The sequence below is a fragment of the Nannospalax galili genome, unplaced genomic scaffold (genome assembly GCF_000622305.1).
Source record: "Nannospalax galili isolate Female #2095 unplaced genomic scaffold, S.galili_v1.0 scaffold624, whole genome shotgun sequence".
Taxonomy (NCBI): Eukaryota; Metazoa; Chordata; class Mammalia; order Rodentia; family Spalacidae; genus Nannospalax; species Nannospalax galili.
Window position 1 is genome coordinate 837,740 of NW_008351633.1, and position 20,321 is coordinate 858,060.

General features: G+C 42.3%; 1 protein-coding gene and 1 pseudogene across 6 annotated transcripts in view; one reads left to right on the forward strand and one right to left on the reverse strand.

The window, feature by feature from the left end:
* Positions 1-7,891: 7,891 nt before the first annotated feature.
* Positions 7,892-9,791, reverse strand: LOC115066857 (annotated as a pseudogene).
* A 265-nt stretch (positions 9,792-10,056) lies between these two features.
* The window catches only part of Vamp4 (vesicle associated membrane protein 4), a 35,853-nt gene continuing 25,588 nt past the window's right edge, over positions 10,057-20,321 (forward strand). For 5 of the 6 annotated variants that reach the window (XR_003846302.1, XR_003846303.1, XR_003846304.1 and 2 more), the window contains exons 1-3: positions 10,057-10,220; positions 13,802-13,917; positions 18,134-18,180. Coding sequence is in view for 3 of the 6 variants with exons in the window: in XM_008848504.2 (XP_008846726.1) it covers positions 13,852-13,917; positions 18,134-18,180 (113 nt within the window). In the remaining 3 variants the exon portion in view is untranslated. The other variant, XM_029553755.1, reaches the window with a different exon arrangement.

A 20,321-nucleotide genomic window follows, 5' to 3' on the forward strand; every position in this document is an offset into this window, starting at 1 on the left:
GCCTCATTTGGGGAACTGCCTTCATTGGACTGGCCTGTGGCCATGTCCATGGGGCACCTTCTTGATTGTTGAGTAATGTGGGAGGGCCTAGCCCATTGTGGGTGGTGCCACCCCTGGGCAGGTGGGCCTGTGTTGCATAAGAAAGCAGGCTGGCCGGGCATGGTGGTGCACACCTTTAATCCCAGCACTTGGGAGGCAGAGGCAGGCGGATCTCTGTGAGTTCGAGGCCAGCCTGGTCTACATAGTGAGTTCCAGGACAGCTGGGGCTATAGGGAGACCCTGTCTCAAAAAGACCAAAAAAAAGAAAGCAGGCTGATCAGGGGCCAGGGGAGCAAGCCAGTAAGCAGCATTCTTTCATGGCCTGTGCTCCAGCTTCTGCCTCCAGGTTCCTGCCCTGAGTTCCTACCTTGGGCTCCTGGATGAACTGTGACCCAAGATATGTAAGCTAAATAAACCTTTCCCTCCTCAAGTTGGTAGGGGTCAGAGTATTTTGTCACAACAATGAAGAACAAACTAGGACAGAAATTGGTACCAGAGAGTGGGATATTGCTGTGACAGACCTGACCTTGGTGTTTTGGGGAGGACTGTGGAAGTGTTTGGAACGTTGGGCTGGAAAAGCTATTTCGTGCTCAGAGTTTGTTGCTGTGGTGCTTGGAAAAGTTATGCTGAAAGAGTTGTAGACGATGGAGGCCTGGCTTGTGAAGCTTCAAAGGGAAGTGGAGACTATCAGGGCTATTCAAGATTTTGAAATAAGAATCTGTGGGTTCTGGTTGGCTGGAGCTGAAGAATCAGCTGTGATTAAGAAGAGACCAGAGCCTGAAGCAAAACCTTTGCTTTCCTGAGACAATTGGTGCTGGTTAGCTGGGGCTGAAAAATCAGCTGTAAGTAACAAGATACCAGCATCACTGTGGTGAAATCTTCTGGGAGGTATTTCCTCAGGGTCAGGACACAGAGGACCCAAGCCTCTATCCCAAACTGGAAGCAGGACTTGGTAATGTGTAAGAGTCTCCTGCATTGTTCTGGTGTTGGAAGCGTGAAGGGGGTCACAGAGAGCACCTGAGGCTTGGGCACTCTGAGGCCAGGAAAGGCCATAGGTGAAAGTGCGGCTTCAGATGCAGTGAAGACCCCAGGATTGAAGGGGTCATGGAGAGAATCTGAGGCTTTGCACATGGAGAGGCAAGAAGAGGCCATTGGTGAAGGTATAGCCTCAGTTTCAGTGGAGACTGCAGATTTTTGGAGATGCCGGGACCATGGGATGTCCACCAAGGACCACAGTAGGTGTGGAACAGAGCTGACCTGGCTCTTTGAGAGGAGCTGTGTATGCTGTGAGTGGCAGAGTCAGAGAAGTGGAGCTACCAGAACCCTTTGGAGGCCAGAAGATTATGAGTGAATCCCAGATGTCCAGCCTTGAGCTATTTTGCTGGACTTTGGTTTTGCTTAGGTGTGCCCAATTCTTCCCTCTGAAATAAGACAGTACTTGTTTTGGATTTTACAGACGCCCACCCACAGTTAAGAGACTTTTAAAAGAGACTATGGACTTTTAAGTGTTTGGACTTTTTAAGGACTGCGAGGTTTTTAAGGTTGTACTGTTTTATGTTGTGATATTAATGTTAACATCATATCTTGGGGACATAAATTGGAAAGATTATGGTTTAACAGTGATGTGTTTGTGTGTCAAGTTGACAAGGGGTCAATTGTGCTGGATAGCTTTAGTATGAACTTGACACACCTGGGTTGAGGAAGCCTCACTTGGGGAATTGCCTTCATTTGACTGGCCTGTGGCCATGTCCATAGGGTACCTTCTTGATTGTTGAGTAATGTGGGAGGGCCCAGCCCATTGTGGGTGGTACCACCCCTGGGCAGGTAGACCTGTGTTGCATAAGAAAGCAGGCTGAGCAGGGGCCAGGGGAGCAAGCCAGTAAGCAGCATTCTTTCATGGCCTGTGCTCCAGCTCATGCCTCCAGGTTCCTGCCCTGAGTTCCTACCTTGGGCTCCTGGATGAACTGTGACCCGGGATATGTAAGCTAAATAAACCCTTTCCTCCCCAAGTTGATATTGGTCAGAGTATTTTGTCACAGCAGTGAAGAACAAACTAGGACATATAGGAATACCCATTATAACTGTGTGTGGGACCATTCCCTAGGCAGGGGATTGTGAGCTGTATAAAGTGGAGAAAGGCTGAGCATTACTCTCTGCTTTCTGAATGTGGATGTGGTGTCCAGCTGCTTCAAGCTCCTATTACCTTGACTTCCATGCCATGATGGATTGAACCCTGAACTGTGAGCCACAATAAACCCTTTTTCCCTTGAGTTATTTTTGCTGGGATAGTTTATCTCCAAACAGGAAAAGAAACTAAGGTAAGTTTAACATAGAAATGAGCCCACTCTTGGTACCAGTGCTAGAAATAAAATCTGAAGTCCAAGGACCTCATCAATATCACACAAAGAACATGCAGATAATGCAAAAGTAACTCAGCAAGGCAGTTTTTAACTTTTGCAAAAGGGTGTGTTGCATGGTCATTCAGATCCAGCAAGCACACTGGATCATGAAGTTTGATAGGCTTTTATCCTTAATGCAAGAGTTATGTGCTGTTCTCCACTAGCTGAGGGTCTCACCTCATAGTCTTTCCTGGTTGGCTAGTTTAAAAGAATCTGTCTAAAAAAGGGGGGAAGAGGGTTGGCTAAAGAGGGGGGAAGGGCTCTGCCACCCCAGGCCATTAAGTTCCCTGGGAATGCATCAGGGCTTTTCCTAAACAAGTCCTAGGTGTGTCGGGGAGGGGGGAGATTAAAAGATCAGAATTCCTTGTCATAAACCCAAGGATTTGAAAGAAAAGACTAATATTTAATGTTTCTTAGACCAGTTTGCTGGTAACTTCTGCATCACAAAGCATGGTGGAGTGGCTCTGTCTCTAGAAGGGGGAACATGGGAAAGAAGTAAGAGAGCACAGGCTAGAACTAGGGATGGGAATAACCTTCAAAAGTCCACCCCTAGTAATCTGTTTGCCAGCCAGTCCCCACCTCTTAAAGTCTCCATATCCAACAAGCTGGGGACCAGGAATTCATACAATTAGACTTTGGGGGGCATTCTAGTTTTAATCCATAGTAATCAGAATGGTTTCATTTAGCTTTAATTACTGCCATAAAGGCCCTGTCTTCAATTATAGTCGCACTAGCAATGGCTTCAAAATGAATTCTGAAGGAACACAATTCATATCATAACAGTTTTCATGTCACACTCCCAATTCAAATTCAATGTTCAAATGGAAGTAAAATCTACATACTATTTTGCATCTTACTTTTTTCACGTTACATTTTTTATGTGTATGAATGTATTGCTTGCATGTATGTGAGTGCACCCATGTCATGCAATGGCATGGAGGTCAGAAGAGGGCATTGGATTCCCCTGGAGCTGGAGTTAAGGACAGTTCATAGCTGCTATTTGGGTGCAGGGACTCGAATCCAGGTCCTCTGAAAGAGGTCCTCTCTAACAGTCAGTGTTCTTAACCACTGAGCCATCTCTTCAACCCCCACAACATTTTTTAAGAGAAATCAAATGTCAGTTCATGTCGATGTAGCTTAAGTTAGTGACTGCATACTACTCTATTTCATGTATTATACCGTAACTTATTCCAATAATTTCCTATATCTAGGCAATTAAAGTTTTTTTCTAGTCTTGCTATTATGAAAATATTGCAAATAATATTTTAAAGAATAGTTTTGTACAACCTATATATCTATGGAACAAATTTTACAAGACTTGTTACATCAAATGAGTATCATATACAAATTTCACATTTATTGTTACCTTGAAGTTTGTAAATTTTGCATCAATTTATACTTCCATCAACAAAGTAGTTTAAAATTTTTATTTCTTGCTAGGCATGGTGCACATAACTGTGGAACTTGGGAAGCTGTTGTAAGACACTATTCCTGAGATGTGAACAAACATCTCCCCAAGACAGGGAGCCAACGACATACCAAAGTAAGGATACCACCAAAGTCCAACTTGGTAAATCAATGCATTTTTAGTGGGGTGAGGGTTTACTCACAGAAGCAAAAATGATCGAAAGACAGTTGCATCACCAAAAGCCCACCCCAGCATGAGTGACACTCAAAAGCAGGAAACCTGGAGTATACTGTACAACCTGCAGGCAGCTCAACAGGTTGGAGAGTGTCTTATGCAGGGAGCTCAGTTGGTCTGAGCCTCTTCTACACAGCTCAATTTGTCTCTGCTTCTTTCAGGGGCCTTGGCTGGTCTCAGATGAGCTTACAGAGCTTCCCTGAAGTATAGAACACTTCACCTCCCCTTTGAATAGCCTCTTGTTCTCTTTAACATCCTGTATTCCCTTAGAGGAAATTGCTACATAGAAGCTGAGGCAGGAGGCTCAGGCATTCAAGATAATTCTCTGCTGCATAGTGCATTCAAGGCCAGCCCAAGCTACATGAAACTCTGTCTTAAAAGAAAGAAGCAAAATATTTATCCCACCCACCCATATACCCAACAATGCATTTGGAAAGTTTTGCTCTTTGCATTGAGCCAACACAAAGGATCAAGTCATCAAATTAGACTTAAACAAATTTAGAGATCTTACCCAGTATCAAGTGTTTCTGGCATTTTCAAGGCACCAGTAATTAAATGGTACAAAGTAAGGGATAGTTCTAGGACCCTTAGTGTTTTTAGATCCTTCCTGATTCAGGCGCATCTTTTGTATAGGAAAATAGTCTAAATATCTTATTATTTTTATTTTATGTGTATGTATGTGTGTATTGCCTGCATATAGGTTAAGTGCACCCATGTCATGCAATGCCTGCAGAGGACAGAAGAGGCTGTTGGATCCCCTGGAACTGGACTTACAGACAGTTGTTAGCTGCCATGTGGGTGCTGGGATTTGAACCTGGGTCTTCTGCAAGAACAGTCAGTGTTCTTAACCACTGAGCCATCTCTCCAGCCCTGAAAATAGATTCTAAATAAGGTTATGTAATCACTCCATTAATACAGAATGAGTTAACTCAGCTATGAAACAACTGTCATGTATTGTTATGCTGCTACCCAATTCACAATGCTATTTTCCAGTTATTCATAGCCCTCAAATCTATACAGATTACTAATGTACTTACCATAAATGATCCCAGGCCAGGGACATGTTAGAAGAATTTTATAGATATGGACTCTCCTGCTAGCAAATACTATTATTTTGTTTGCCAGAGAGTGTGCATTACCATATTCATAAGATCACATTCTTGTCTGCTTTCTTAGGAGCATTCCCCTATGAAGGGAGAAGACTGCATATTGTGTGCTGAACTCTCTCTACTGTCATTCATTGACAGATGAAAAAGTGTTTTTCATTTTTAAGTGATGTTAAACATTTATTCATGTGCTTGTAACTGATTTACATTTTTATAACCTCATGGGAGAGGGCACAATAGCAACAAAATCTTAGAAATTGGTAAGTAAATAAATCAAGTGGCAATTACCTTAGCTGACTTGAGAAATAGAAATCCGAAGCAGACTGAGAAGCAACCTGAGTTACACATCTGAATCTCAACATTGGCTCCAGAATGGAAAGTACCAGGTAATGTTGGAAAAAAGCACAATGTGGGCTAGAACTAGGAGAATTGATGGAATGTCTACTTAAGAATTAGATGATTCCCTTCCTCTAATCAGAAGGGCCACTCTAACTCTCCGAGGCTAACTCTCCGTCTCCTGGGCAGCTCCACCCCTCTTCCCAGGGTGTTCCTTGCCTTGCCCCTGGCTGGCTTACTCTTTTCAAAGGAATGAGTAATGTCTGGGCTACACTTGTCCATCTATCCCAATATGCCAATTAAAGAGAAAGGTAAGGGTGAAAACCTGAGAGATTTAATCAATGCTTTTTCAAAGAATAAAGGGGTTCCATGATGCCAAATTTGTCTTCAGGGTGCTGACATGAGCTTTAGTTTAAACAGTGGAGGAAATGGGGCAAGGGACAAGAGATGCATAATTAAGCAGCACTGTTCAAAGTTGTTTTGGTTGATCCTTCTCAGTTCTAATTCTGCAAGTTGCTTCCAAAGAAGTGCTTATTGCTTGAGGGGACAAGCTGATTCTCACATGATTCCTTCTGAGCCAGATGCAAATTCACCATCATGGATAATTACCTTCATCTATGGGTGGTCTATCCTGAAAAGTTATGTTGCTCTAGGCATGCAAGGAACTACAGATTTGGGACAATGGCTTGAGTCTGTGCCTTCAAACTTGCAGAAGGGTGAGGTAGGCTAGAAGAACACTCTGGGTAATTAACATGCCTATGCAAAGTCAAGCAGGAGTCTGAGCCAAAGTAAAGACAGGCACAAACTGAGGGCAGCAATGCCAGGCTTTCAGACTACTTTCATTCACCTCATGGGCCCAAGTGAAGAATCTGTGCTTTTTATAAAAAGTAGTTTCTAAGTACCCGTTACAGTGCTATTTATAATTTTCCAGGCTTACTGGTATATTCTTTAATAACCATAAACATTTTCTGTTTTCACAAATGTTAACAATGTTGTGCCCAAGGAATGGACCCCCAAATACCATCACAGAGTCCAGAGGGCATGCAAAAGCAAAGAGTCTTTATTCGGGCTTAAGCTCGGACTCTTCAACCTCACCAGTGCAGTGGATCCCCGAGCAAAGGGGGGGGGGGGGCGCGGAGTTTTTTATAGGTTTTAGACAAAGGGAGGAGGGGAATAACAGAGTCACATCTTGATTGGTCCAAGGAGCCCGTGCGCGTCAACATACTTCAAATTGATTGGTCACTAGGGGATGCGGTCTTGGGGGCTTCCTATTGGTGGGTGCTGTCTTCAGGGCTGTGGAAAGTGCTGACTGCTATCCTTGGGGCCAGAGGATCTTGTTTATTCCTTATAAGGTCTTAACATGTCTGGGCTCTTCTGACATGCCCGGGCTTGCCTAATCTACTTACAAAATGGAGACGTCAGCCAAAATGGAGTCAGTGCAGTTTGTCCCTTTAGTTCCTTTGAGTCAAGCAAATTACAGAAGTGGAAAGAGCAATTAGTCCTAAAAGGGCAGGGGTCTAGGGGCACAGGGGAGGGGGCCCAAGGAGGAGGGTTCCACAACAATAGGGGAACAAATGAACTATGACCTCAGTATAACTTTGTTCTGTGTGGCAGATGATTAAGTACTAACACATGTATTTAACAAGAACCTTACATACTTCTTGCTTGTTGATATATGTAAAATAGGGTTTTGGAAGTGTTTACTTTGGAAGCGTCTTATTTGTTAAAATAGCTAAGCATGTGCCAACATCAGCATATTACTGGGAAGTTACTCCACACCCCAAATATCTGCTTCTTTGTAAAATGCTGACTTAAAGTTTTCTATGATAGCCTAAAAGGTACAAATACGTGCTGGAAGTCTCAAATCTACCAATATGACTACTGCCTAGGGATGACTTGAAAAATCCTATAAAAACCTGTATGTGTTTCTGATTGGGGTCTCAGTTGCTCTGGAGCAGGTTTTTCCCAGTCTGGGACCCACGTGTAATAAAGAATACCTTCCTCCACATCCTGAGTATGGTCTGAGTCTTCTCGACAGGCCAGGCCCAGTCTGTGGTTAATTCTTTTTGGAGGTGGGTGGGGGTGGGGTCTTTTGGACACAGTCTCCCTGTAGCCCCAGCTGACCTGGAACTCACTATGTAGACCAGGTTGGCCTTGAACTCAGAGATCCACTTGCCTCTGCCTCTCTAGTGCTGGGATTAAAGGCGTGTGCCACCACACCCAGTTGGATTAATTCTTGTTGACATTGTTGACATTAATAATAGTTAAAAGGACTTTTTTTTTTTTTGGACAGGTGAATCTTAATAAAAAAAAAAATCACATGCAACAGTAATAACACACATTTCTTCGAGTCCAGCCAGCACTGAGCTTCAGTTTTTAGCCTTGGTCAGCCTGTACACACCCACAACCATAGCTGGTTCTAGAGCCTGATGCTCCTGGGGCTTCATGATCTCCTGCTGCATCTGCTTCATTTCAGAGGCAAACACAGCTTCTGCTGCAGCTGTAGAGTCGATGCAGCTGGCCTTAATGAAAAGCACAAAGTGTTCATTTGCAGGAAGGTGTGGGCATTCAGGGCTACAATCTGGATTGTATGGCTGGGTCATATCAGCAAAGATCACATCCACCATTGCAATAAGCATGCAGTATTTGTGTGGGTGCCGGGTGTCCTTGATCACAGGATGATGTTGGTCCTCTTCTTGGCAGTTAATGAGGTTACAACCAGAGTAGTGAGAGAACTCAAGTGTATAGACCAGACTATCCAAGCCTATGATGTCAGAGACACAGAAGACAGTGGTGCCTGAGGCTGCTCCAAGGTAGAGCATCTTGGCTCCCAGCTTGATGTGGATCTGGTCTATTTTTATGAGTAATTTTTAAAAATTTATTTTTAAGTACAGGAGTGTTTTGTCTGTAAGTGCATCTGTATGTGCAGTGTCCAGAGGCCAGAAGAGGGCGTCAGATCACCTGGAACTAGAGTTATTAGCTACCATGTGGGTCCTGGGAACTTAACCTGGGTCATCTGTAAGAGCAGCCAATGTTGTTAACTGTTGAGCCATCTCTTCAGCTCCAGTCAAAGGGATTTTTGTTTACATGATTAAAAGATGAGGCATGCATTACTGGCCCCAAAACAATCATACTAAAATTAGCAGAATTAAAGCATTATGACTAAAAACAAAGAAAAGTAGATGATTCAAGAAGTGAAAGTGACAAGCCTATATGCTGATCAGTAATCATATTGCCTTTAGCTGTCAACATGTACCAGCTGCAACTGGCTAGGGAAAGGAAGCAGGGAGTCCCACACAGTAAGCAAATACACAGATAAAAGATGAACTGAAGAGAAAAAAATAACTTCAGCGTCATCTGAGGAGTCTGTGATATCTCACCATCAAGTCCTGGTACACAAGGATGCCTCTATTCTGGGTAGGTCATTTCAGTCCAACTTACCCAGGTTTTATAGTGGTAGACTGACAACTAGTGAGTCTAACACCAGGCTTCCAGAAGCATCAGTTGTCAGCCCATAACTCACATCCCAGACCAATCAAATCTGAATCTGAGTAGAACCTAGGCACTAGTAGCTTTGTTTTTCAGGTGATGCAATGCCACGTGATCCCCTTAGGGCTGCGAATCATTGCCTTGGCCAAGGTATCAATTTGTGTGTTAAGCCAAAACAACCACATACAAAAAGAGCAGCTGGTAAATCTATTTTCTTCTTTCCCCGTGGAGTTTTTCCTCTTTGTTCTGTTCTTGAATACCTTTTCTTATTTTTATGTCTGTATAAAATACCTGGCAACGTTTTCCCCACAGAACACTATCAACAAAGGACCCATAACTATTAAGTTTAAAAGACCTATAGTGACAGGAATAAAATAAGAGAAAGTAAACACAAAGTATACTCTTGGATTAGTAAACCCAGCTACACTAGGCTTCCACGTTTAAATGCCAAACAGTGCACGAGAGGGAGGTGACTAGATCCGAGGAACGACCGTGCAAAGGTGGTTTCCTACCTTAAACTCTGTGTCCGGACTCGGTTATTTTGGGTTGCAACTAGGGGAAATGAAAGTGAGTAACCCTTCGCAACGCTCTCTAGGCCTAATTCTTGTATTAGTTAGATCGGCATCAAACAGATCTTTCATCAGAAAATGCCGCAACCTGTCTTTCCATTCTCCTTTCTATTCAGCTCCCTCGGACAGTCCCCAAAGCAACACCTTCTAACCACCCGAGAACGCAGTTCCCGCCTCTCTCGTCTCACAGCTCCCTACTCCTCCCACGCATGACGCAGGTGTTTGTCCACCGCAACTACAGGGTCCGCAGGGGATTCTCCTAGGTGAAAGAACAGCGGGAGCCATCTACTCGCTCGGTGATCTCTGCCCTGTCCTCCCTGAGCTTAGACCCGGAGCGCCGAAAGGCTCGATCACCGCGGCTTAGGCCCGCCCCCTCAGCCTAGAACTATGGACTCGCTCCCTCCGCCCACTCCAGGACTCGGAGCGCCGAGCGGCTCGATGTTCGTGGCAGGGCCCGCCCCCCTCCGCCTGGCGCCCGGCAGCCGAGCGCCGAGCGGCTCGATGAGCGGGGGCGCAGGTACAGCTTGGCTTGGTGGCTGTCTGCGCCCGTGGTCTCCCCCGCCCACCCTCCTTCCTCTGCTTCCCTCCTGCCCAGCGCAGCCAGCGGGGACTGCTGCCGGGAGCGTCCCGAGAGCTACAGGTAACTGCGGCCCGCCGGGGTGGCTGTGGGCAGGAAGGCAGGAAGACGACGCCCCTGTCTGCCACCCCCAACGTCCGTCGAGGCTGGGCGCTGGCCTGCGGGGACCCGGTCGCGAGTGGGACAGGCTGGGGCGGGGTGCGGTAAGGAGAGGGGCGGCCGCGGAGCACGGGGACCTAGGGCTGCCTGGGCCAGGGAAGCTGTGGGAGGAGCCAGGGCCGGGGTTCGAGCGGAGGTCCGGGTGCGCGGCCTGCTAGGTGAGCACCTGCTGTCCCGTGCGGGCGTCTTCATCCCCGGGCTGCGGAGAGGCAGCCTTACGGTGCTAGGAACCGCCGAAAGTGGAGGTCAATCATCACACTTGACGGGGTTTGCCAAGGAGATTTCAGTCTCTGTCCACCCAAATCACCATTTGTCAGAAAAGGGAACCGAGACTGAGAAAAGGAAAGCCTGTGCCCAGATTCGGGCTTTCTGCGAAATGAAACACATAGTGCTTGTTGTTTTGTAAAGTCAAAAAGCCACGACAGGTTAGAGGACAAGCCATTGAATAGAGAAAGCGCTGTCGAAAATGCATACATGAGATTTTAAGCGTATGATGAAGTACACGTAAGAAGCATGCCTGAGTGACTTGTGTAGTGTTCTGTCCTCGATGTGAAAATACATCAGGATGGCTGGCTCTCTAGCTATCTAGACACCCGAACCTACAGGAATATATTTTTTATATGAGGAACTGTTGGCAGAATATAGTCAAATCTAATTTCTGAGTGCAGTTTATTTCTGCCACTTGTTTGCTACAAATACTTAATTGCCCGTAGTTCATCAAGGGTAGCTAGGTGATCAGCCTGCTGTTTGGCTGGTGGCTTTTCAGTTTGTATGGCCTAGGTTTGTTGTCTTCCTGAGGCTAGTAACTTGGTTTTCAGAATTGGGGTATAGAGTTTACTCCTCATTAATGTTTGCTTTATGTCTCTTAAAACGGTTATATGAGTCTGATCGCTTCTTGGCTGTGTGACTAAGATCAGTTGTATCTGTTCTTACCAGTTTATTTTCTGTTGAAGGTTTAAAATATAAAATTCAGATATAATTAAAAGCTTGTGTTCTTCAACTGGTTGTCTACTGTTTTTTCCTATGTATTCTGTAACAGTTCTGCATGAAAATTATTCTGAAATCAAAGTATGAGGAATAAAGTGGGCCGGATGTATGTGACAGTGACAGAAATATAATGGAATAAAGAACTCTAGAGTTGTTACTCAGGTATGGTTGGCAGTTTATATGACAAGTGGTTACGTTGCTGGCTTGGAGATGTTTCTGAAGAAAAGTGTGTTTATTTACTTTGATAGAAAGCTGACTTTAATGATTACTTTGATTTGGTTTATTCTTTTTAGTGTATAACATTAATCATTAAATTACTGTCTACCTATAACCACTTTAAAGATCTTCAGGTGTTGCTTCTTGTAGAAGAGAGTAGAGAGCTTGCTAGATTGTTGTAAGGAAGCACATCTTTCTAGAGCAGAGTTGTGTAACACGATGGCAACTCACTGAATAAATACTAAAACTGATAATGCTTAGGCCCTAATTGATCCAGTCTCTACTGTTTGAATGGGGTGTTAACATTGTTACTTATCTTACTAAGTTGTAGATTTCTTTTAAAAAATTTTTATTTTATGTGTGAGTGTTTTGTCTGTATGTAAGTGCATCACATGTACAATGCCTGCAAAGGCCAGAAGAGGACATTGGATCCCCTAGAACTGAAGTTATAGGTGGTTGTGAGCCAATGTCAGGGCTGGGAGTAAAACCTGGGTCCTCTGCAAGAGCAGCCAGTGCTCTTTACTTTTGAGCCATCTTTCTAGCCCTCCAGTCTTAGATTTCTTAATGCTTACTTGAAAGGTGTATCAAGAATACAGAGAAAATGTACACCAAGTGCCTAAAAATGCTTCTTTGTCGTTGAAATTGTATGTAAATGTGCTCATCAGAGAGTAGACATTTGGAACGTCAAGCTTTTGGGAATTCTTGGATATTAAGCCATCATCTGGTCCAAGATACTGAAAATTTATATTTGCATAACAGCTATTTCTCTAGAAATTTTTGATTATGTTGCATTTGCAAGTGCTTCCTGAAAAATCACAGTGCACATTAGCATATAAAAGGCTGTGAGGTAGTTCTGTAGCAAAGAAAACCAGCTTTGTTTAACCTAGTTGTTTTGATATACAGAAAAGCTCATTTTATCCTATTCTTTCTCAGAATATTTCTGTGACCCGCAAAATGTAGGAAGGGAGCTCTCCCCACCAGATAGCAGCACTTTTTGCAGCAGATTCTCCAGCAGACACCAGCTGGAAGTCCTCTAATTCAGATCACTTCTGATTCTGTCAACTTGAAGATACCTACAACTATCCCCCACTTGAGATGCTAAGCACCAGGTTATTATGCTTGTGCTTCTGATTAAGCAGCTGTAAATTGAGGTGGCCACAGTTCCTTTCTTGGGTTCAGTTAACTTGCCAGAGTGCTCACAGAATTTAGAGAGACATGTTAGTTTGCCAGTTTATTATAAAGGCTATTCCAAGGATACAGGTGAATTATCAGATAGAATAGATGGAATAGTATGGGACAGGAGCCTAGAACTTCCTTGGCTCCCAAGGCATGCTCCCTCTAGGAAAGACCATGTATTCATATCTCAAGGCTCTGTGGGGCCCTGTCCTCTTCGTTATGTATTGAAGCTTCATTTGTAGGAATAATGGATTATGTTATTACCCATTGGGGATCAATTCAACCTTCAACATTCTGCCTTCCCCAGGGGTTGGGTTGGTGTAGACTGAAGTATTCCAACCTTTTAATCCTGCCTTGGTCCTTTCTATGAATAGCCCCTATTCTGACTTCCAGACATCTGTCAACCATTGGTATACAAAACGCCACATATATCACTCATGGATGTTATGAGTTTTTTTTAGGCGCTACATGTCAGGAAACAGGAAGAAGGCCTAAGAGAACACGTAAAGATGTAAAATACATTTGTATGAATATGTACATATGTACTTAGTGAGTGTATATGCATGTGTGTTATTACACTGTCACAATAGTACTTATAAAGTAACCATTTTCATGGAGCACCAGGGGAACGTTGTAGTTATGAATATTTTTGTGTGTATTATCTGATGTGACTATTCTAACACCATGCTGAATCATGTAAAGCACTATTTTACAACTAATTAAAAGTGTGATAACTGGAAGAATACTACTATGTTCAGACTCCAAGTTGAAATTCATGAAGCCTTGTAAAATTTTCAGGGAACCACTCCCATTTTCTGCCTCTTTGACAGCATCTTCTTTCTCATTTTCTAAAATCTTGGAGTTACCCATTTCTTCCACTTGTTTTCTAGGGAAGTAACATTCATTTTGATCATGGTTTTCACGATTTCTTATGGGTTGAGGCCTAGCATGTAGACTCCAGGCAAAAGAGTGGATCAGGTCAGAGGGAGTAGGGAGCTAGAGTTAGAAAAGTTAGGAGACCCCCATCATATGACCTTGCATAGTGTTAGGCACTTTGGCTTATACCCCAAAGTTTCAAATATGATGAAATTAATTTTCTTCTTAAGGTGGTGAATACTTCATTGGGAAATAGAAGAATACTTTGTGAGCAAAAAACATGCCTCCTAAGTTCAAGCGCCATTTAAATGATGATGATGTCACCGGTTCTGTGAAAAGTGAAAGGGTAAGTTCAGAAGCTTAAGCTATAAAGAAATTGAACACAAGTTTTCATTCCCTGTAAATGACAGAAAAACATCTCAATATCTGGTTGTTCTAAGAAAAGTGCTGATCCTTTTCCTGTTCATCTTAAGGGTCTTAAGGGATGGTTTGGTGGCTGATACCTCACAATCAAAGAAAGGTTAACAACAGATTTATTTGATCATAGTTTTATGTTGTGTGACATGGGAGCCTTCAGATTGAAGACCCAATGAGCCAGTGTGTACTATCCATTTTTATGCTTAGGTTTAATGCATAGACAGACATTCGATTGGAAAAAAGGCTGTGATCTAATAGTATAGACAAAGGGTGGGGGGGGTTGTCAGTAAGGCTCGTCCCTGCACATTCTTCACAGCCTCTGTGTTCTTTTCTTCCGGGTATGGGACAGGACCTTCCTGGAATGGAGATCTTAAGACCGGTCAGCAAACAAGGTAGAATGTTTTTATGGCCAATTCTTAGGTAGAAAGATGAGGGGAAGATTGGGGCACTATTCTAAGGTTTTATGGCCATTTAAATTAAATGTGCACAAGTCATTGGGTTTCAGTATATTGACAGAATTATGCAACAGCTACAATGAATTTTAGGGCATTTCAGTATCCCTAAAGGAAGCCCAGTAATCACAATTTTTCTCATCCTCTCAGCCATAGGCAACCAAGTATCTATAGATTTACTTATTTTGAACATTTTATGTAAATGAATTATGTAATATGTGTCCTGTTACTGACTTCTTTGACTCAGCCTCATGTTTTCAAGATTTGTCAGTGTTGTTGTATTTATCAGTACTTTAAATTCCCCTTTATTGCCAAATAATATTCCATTATGTGGGGGTACCACTTTTAGTTACCCATTCATTAGTTGTTGGACATTTTGGGTTCCCTTCCATTGTAGTTTAGCTGTTTCGAATACTGCTGCTATGATTATTAGCATATACATTTTGTTTGAACAAATGTTTTCATTTCTTGGGTATATACCTAGAAGTAGAATTGCTGGATATGACAGTAACAATGTCAACCTTCAGAGAACTCTCAGACTTGTTTTCCAAAGTGGCTGCACAGCCTTTGACCTTCCCAGCAGTAGTGTGTGAGGCTTCCAGCTTTTCTCCATCCTACTGGATGAGAAATGGTGTCTTATTGTACCGCTAACACTCATATTTATTCAGTGAATGTTGATTTCCATGCATGTTTCTCGGTGTAAACTGTAATCAACACACAGTCTTTAGTTATTGTCTTCAGAACAGGATAATACATTGTTTTCTTATAATTTGAGCAATCTTTGCTTTATATATTTTGAAATTATATTACCAGTATACAAACATTCATTGCTATTAAGTCTTTTTTGCAAGTCTTCTTGGAGAGTATTATAAAATCCTACTTGATTATTAATGTTTTGTTCTAAAGCTTGTCTTTGGATTACTAACATTCTTTTTGTTAGAATTAACCAGTGTATCTTTCCTCAACCTCCCCCATTCTTTATTTGACATTTATTTTAGGTGAATTTCTTGTAAACAAAGAAATATTGGCAGGACTTTTTGGAACCCTGGTCATACACGATTCTGTTTTTAGCGGGTCACTCATTCGCTGTGGTAGCTAGTGCAGTTGGGCTTCTGCGCCAGCTAGTCTGTGCCAGCAGTGACTGCTCTCTGTTGTCTTTGGCTGACTTTGTTATCTTTTGAACCTTAGGTTACATATAATCTCTTCAGAATGATTTTCCATCACAACCTAAATCTCATGTGATCAGCCCTTCACTTTCAACCTCATCAGTGTTTGAATTCTCCACAAGGCATTTGTCTCAGGAGCATATTTTTCTTTGAGAGCTGAGACCATGTCAGAGCTCATGCTTGGTGTTTAGAACAATGCTGAACACACAGAATGGTCAGAAATACTTGTTAATGAGTGTTTAATGGAGCCTTTTTCTTCTTTATCATATGTCACATATTATTTCACATAGATATATGGCTTTCTTCCATATGTATTTCTTTTATTTTCTCTTTCTCTTATACCCTTTGCCAGATTTTTTTTCTCATCCCTTGCCTTGCCCCTGGGACTACTAGGCAGCTGAATGAATTTATTCTTTTTCTTCCTCTTTGCTTTCTTTTTTTTAGCTAAGTATTTTAGCAGTACTGTTTAAATCTGTGCTCCTTGTCAGCATACCAAAATGATACCCCTTTGCATTTTACTCTTTTGTTTCCTCTCCCTGCCTTCTCCTCTCACTAAGATGAGTACATCCTCCTACTTCCTCCGTTCAGACTCCCTCTCTCAGCTTCTGAGTTTGTTAGGAAAGTTGTAAATTCTTTTAGAACGTTCTTTATGTTAGCTTTTCCATTAATTTGTAGTTCACAATGACATCACACATATATATTTTTCTTTTTTTTCTTTGTAGGTGTGGCATGGTTTTATGTGTGTGTGTGTGTGTGTGTGTGTGTGTGTGTACGTGTACAAGTGCCCTCACCCATGTATGTGAGTGTGAAGGCCAGAGGTCAACATTAGGTATCTTTCTCTATCTTGAGACAAGGTCTCTCACCAAATAGCTTGCTGATTGGCTAGGCTTGCCAGCCAGAGAACCCATAGGATCCTCCTGTCTCCACACCCCAGCACTAGGCTTTTACATGGATACTGGGGAACTGACTCAGGTCCTCATTCTTCTACAGCAAGCACTGTACCCACTGAGCCATCTTGTAGCCCTCATCAGACATTTAAAATTGACTGTACATTCGATTAGATTCTTTGTATGTATTTCTTACTTTTTTTTTTTTTTTTTTTTTTTTTTTTTTTTTTTTTTTTTTTTTTCTTTTTTTTTTTTTTTTTGCTTTGCTTTGCTTTGTTTTGTTTTGTTTTTTTGAGACAGCTGGCCTAGAACTTTCTATGAGACCAGGCTGGCCTTGATCTGACAGAGATCCACCTGCCTCTTTCCTCCCAAGAGCTGGGATGAAAGGCATGAGTCACCATACCCAGCTGTCATCATCTTTGTCTTAAGACTTTAGTTCTAATTTGATTTTCTTTTGGACTGGCCTAATTCCTTGAATAATGTCCTCAGAAAAGTTACATGGGTGATTGGTTTCCCATTGCTGTTAAAAAAAAAAAATAGGGCTGGAGAGATGGCTCAGCAGTTAAGAACCCCTTGCGGAAGACCCAGGTTTGAATCCCAGCACCCACATGGCAGCTAACAACTGTCCGTAACTCCAGCTCCAGGGGATCCCACAGCTTCTTCTGTCCTCCGAGGGCATTGCACGACACGGGTGAACTTACTTACAAGCAGGCATAACACTCATAAAAATAAAAATAATAAAATATTTTTTACAAAAGTAAGAATACCATAAAGTTAAAGCACCACAAATTTACTATTTCACATTGTCTTGGGGAGAAATTCTTTTCTTGCTTTCCCAAGCTCCTAGAGACTGCCTGCCTTTCTTGCCTCATACCCTTCCTCCTCCTTCAGTTCCAGTCTCAGTTCTTTCCCTGTCCTTCCCTCTCTCTTTTAGAAGAGCCCTTATTCTTAGTTGGGACCCACGTGAATAATTGATAAGGAACTTAATCACATCTGCCAGGTCTCCCTCACCCAGCAAGTGAGCAGATTCACAGATGCTGGTTATTGGGACATGAGCGTCTTTGGAACACCATTATTCTGCCTGCAGGAAATGGTATACCGTGTCTGAAAGGTCTGGATTTTGCTCTTCTTTAGCCTCCTTTTAGGACCTCATACTCCCCTTTTGGGGAGAGTGTGGCACCATCTTCATTTAAGGAAGACTGTCTTAAAATGTAAAACTATGAAGTTACCTTTGCCATTAAAATGTGGGTGGAGGGCTGTTTCTGGACTATGTAGAGGAGCCTTTGGCTCTCGCTCTAAAGCCACCCTTCCCTACTCCTCTCTGGTGCAGCTCCCGGACTCCACAGTTAAGTTCTGCCACTAGAGAGTGCAGAGAATGGGAGGAAGGGCCAGCCTTGCTCCTGCCTGGCCACTTGTATGGTCAGTGTCAGGACTCGGGAATTGAAAGCACTTTCTTTGGAAGGTCAGTGGATGTTGTTCCATGTCTTCTATCTTCCCATGAAGTGTACGCAGTTACTCTTCTCTGTTTCCAGAAGCCTGTTAGAGAATGTCAGGGATCTAGAACTCATTTCATTACTCCTCCCTGACATTTTGTGAGCCCTGTGTGTCTGAAAACTCAAGTCTTACTCATTTTTTGACAGAGAAATCTTTTGGAAGATGATTCAGATGAAGAAGAGGACTTTTTTCTGTAAGTTTTTTTTTTTTTCGCTTTTCAGATTATAATTATTGTACAATAAAGTACATATATTTAAAATGTACTTTGAGGGGCTGGAGAGATGGCTCAGTGGTTAAGAGCACTGGCTGCTCTTGCGGAGGACCTGGGTTCGATTCTCAGCACCCACTTGTTGGCTAACAACCGTCTGTAACTCAAGTTCCAGGGAATCCGATGCCCTCTTCTGACCTCTGCGGGCATTGCACGACACGGGTGCACTTGCACGCATTCAGGCAATAAATACACTCATGCACATAATAATAATAATAATAATAATAATAATAAATATGTACTACACTCATAATAATAATAATAATAATAATAATAATAATAATAAATATGTACTAAAAATCCTCAGTGATACCATCATCAAACACAGCTTTCACCTTAGAACACTCCTTGTACCCTTGGTGAGCTGTTGTCTCCCAGCTGTAGGTACCTAGGAATCTGCTTTCTGTCACTATAGTTTCTGTTTCCTAGAATTTTACATAAATGAAGCCATGCAGCACACCTCCCACCACCACTTTTTTTTTAAAGCTGGCTTCATTTGCTTAACATAATTATTTTGAGATCCATCCGTGTATCACTAGTTTGGGAGTTTGTTTTTCTACATAGCATTCCATTGTTTGAATACACTACAGTCCGTTTATCCATTCACTTGTGTATGGTAATTTGAGTTGTTTTTTTCTACTAACACAAATAAAACTGCTATAAATGTTGGTGTGCAGGTTTTTCTAAGGACGTATGCTTTATTTCCTGTTCTTTTTGTATTGTGTGTGTTTGTTTTTTAATGTTTGTTTTTATTTTATTTATTTATTTGGTGTTTTTGAGACAGGGTCTCCCTGTAGCCCCAGCTGTCCTGGAACTCGCTATGTAGACCATGCTGGCCTTGAACTCACAGAGATCCACTTGCCTCTGCCTCCTCAGTGCTGGAGCTACAGGTGTGCGCCACCATACCTGGCTATTTTTTTTTAATATTTTATATATTATTTTTATTTTATGTGTATGAGTGTATTTTCTGCATGTATGTGAGTAACACCTGTGTCCTGAAATGCCCCCATGTGGGTGCTGGGAATCCAACCTGGGTCCTCTGCAAGAGCAGTCAGTGCTCTTAACTGCTGTGCCATCTCTTCAGCCCCATGTTTGTTTTTAACGTAAACATTTTATAAAAAGACATTGAAACTGGATGTGGTAGCAAGCGCCTGCAGTTCCAGCTTCTTGTAGTGGGAAAATTTCTTGAGTCCAGAAGTTCAAGTCTAGTCTAGGTAGTGCAGATCCCATCATTTAAAAAAAAATTGAATAGGCCATGCGTAGTGGTGCATGCTTTTAATTGCAGCACTCCAGAGGCAGAGGCAGGTGGATCTCTGTGAGTTCAAGGCCAGCCTGGTCTACATAGTGAGTTCCAGGCCAGCTGGGGCTACAGGGAGACCCTGTCTCAAAAAGTCAAACAAAACAAATTGAACAAAGCTGAAACCTGTAAAGATTGCCAATACAGTAGAAATCCAGTCCAAGAATAGGAATTGGACCGTTTGGGTAGAAATGTGAGATACGAAGAGCTAATTTTCTGTAGGTCACATATTTCCACAGAATAGACTAAGAAGAGAGCTATGCGTCCAAAAAGAGGTCAGTATTGAAAGGAAGACCAACTGTCTTGGCCATACCTGTGTGGCTCCTTTTCTGGACTATCCACTTCCATCTGTCTCTGTGTCTCATATCAGTACTGTACTTTACTGACTACTCTGATATTGTTAGTAAGTTGTGAAATGTGTGGTATGTCCTCTAACTTAGCACTTCCTTGTAAAGGTACTTTTGGCTAATAGTTGGAGGTATTAAGAATTTTAGTATAACTTTTAGAATCATCTATTTCTACAGAAAATCCTGCTGGAATTTTGATTGAGATTGCATTCAATCTACAGACCAGTTGGAGAATTAATATCTTAACAATATTGGCTTTTTGACCCATGAGCACAGTGTACCATTGTATTTGTTAAGGTTCATAATTTCCACAAGGTCTAGTAGTTTTCAGTGCCCAGATTTTGTATGTTTGGTTGTATTTATCCTTAAGTATTTCATACTTTGTGATCCTGCTAAAAATAATGTTTAAATATTTTAATTTA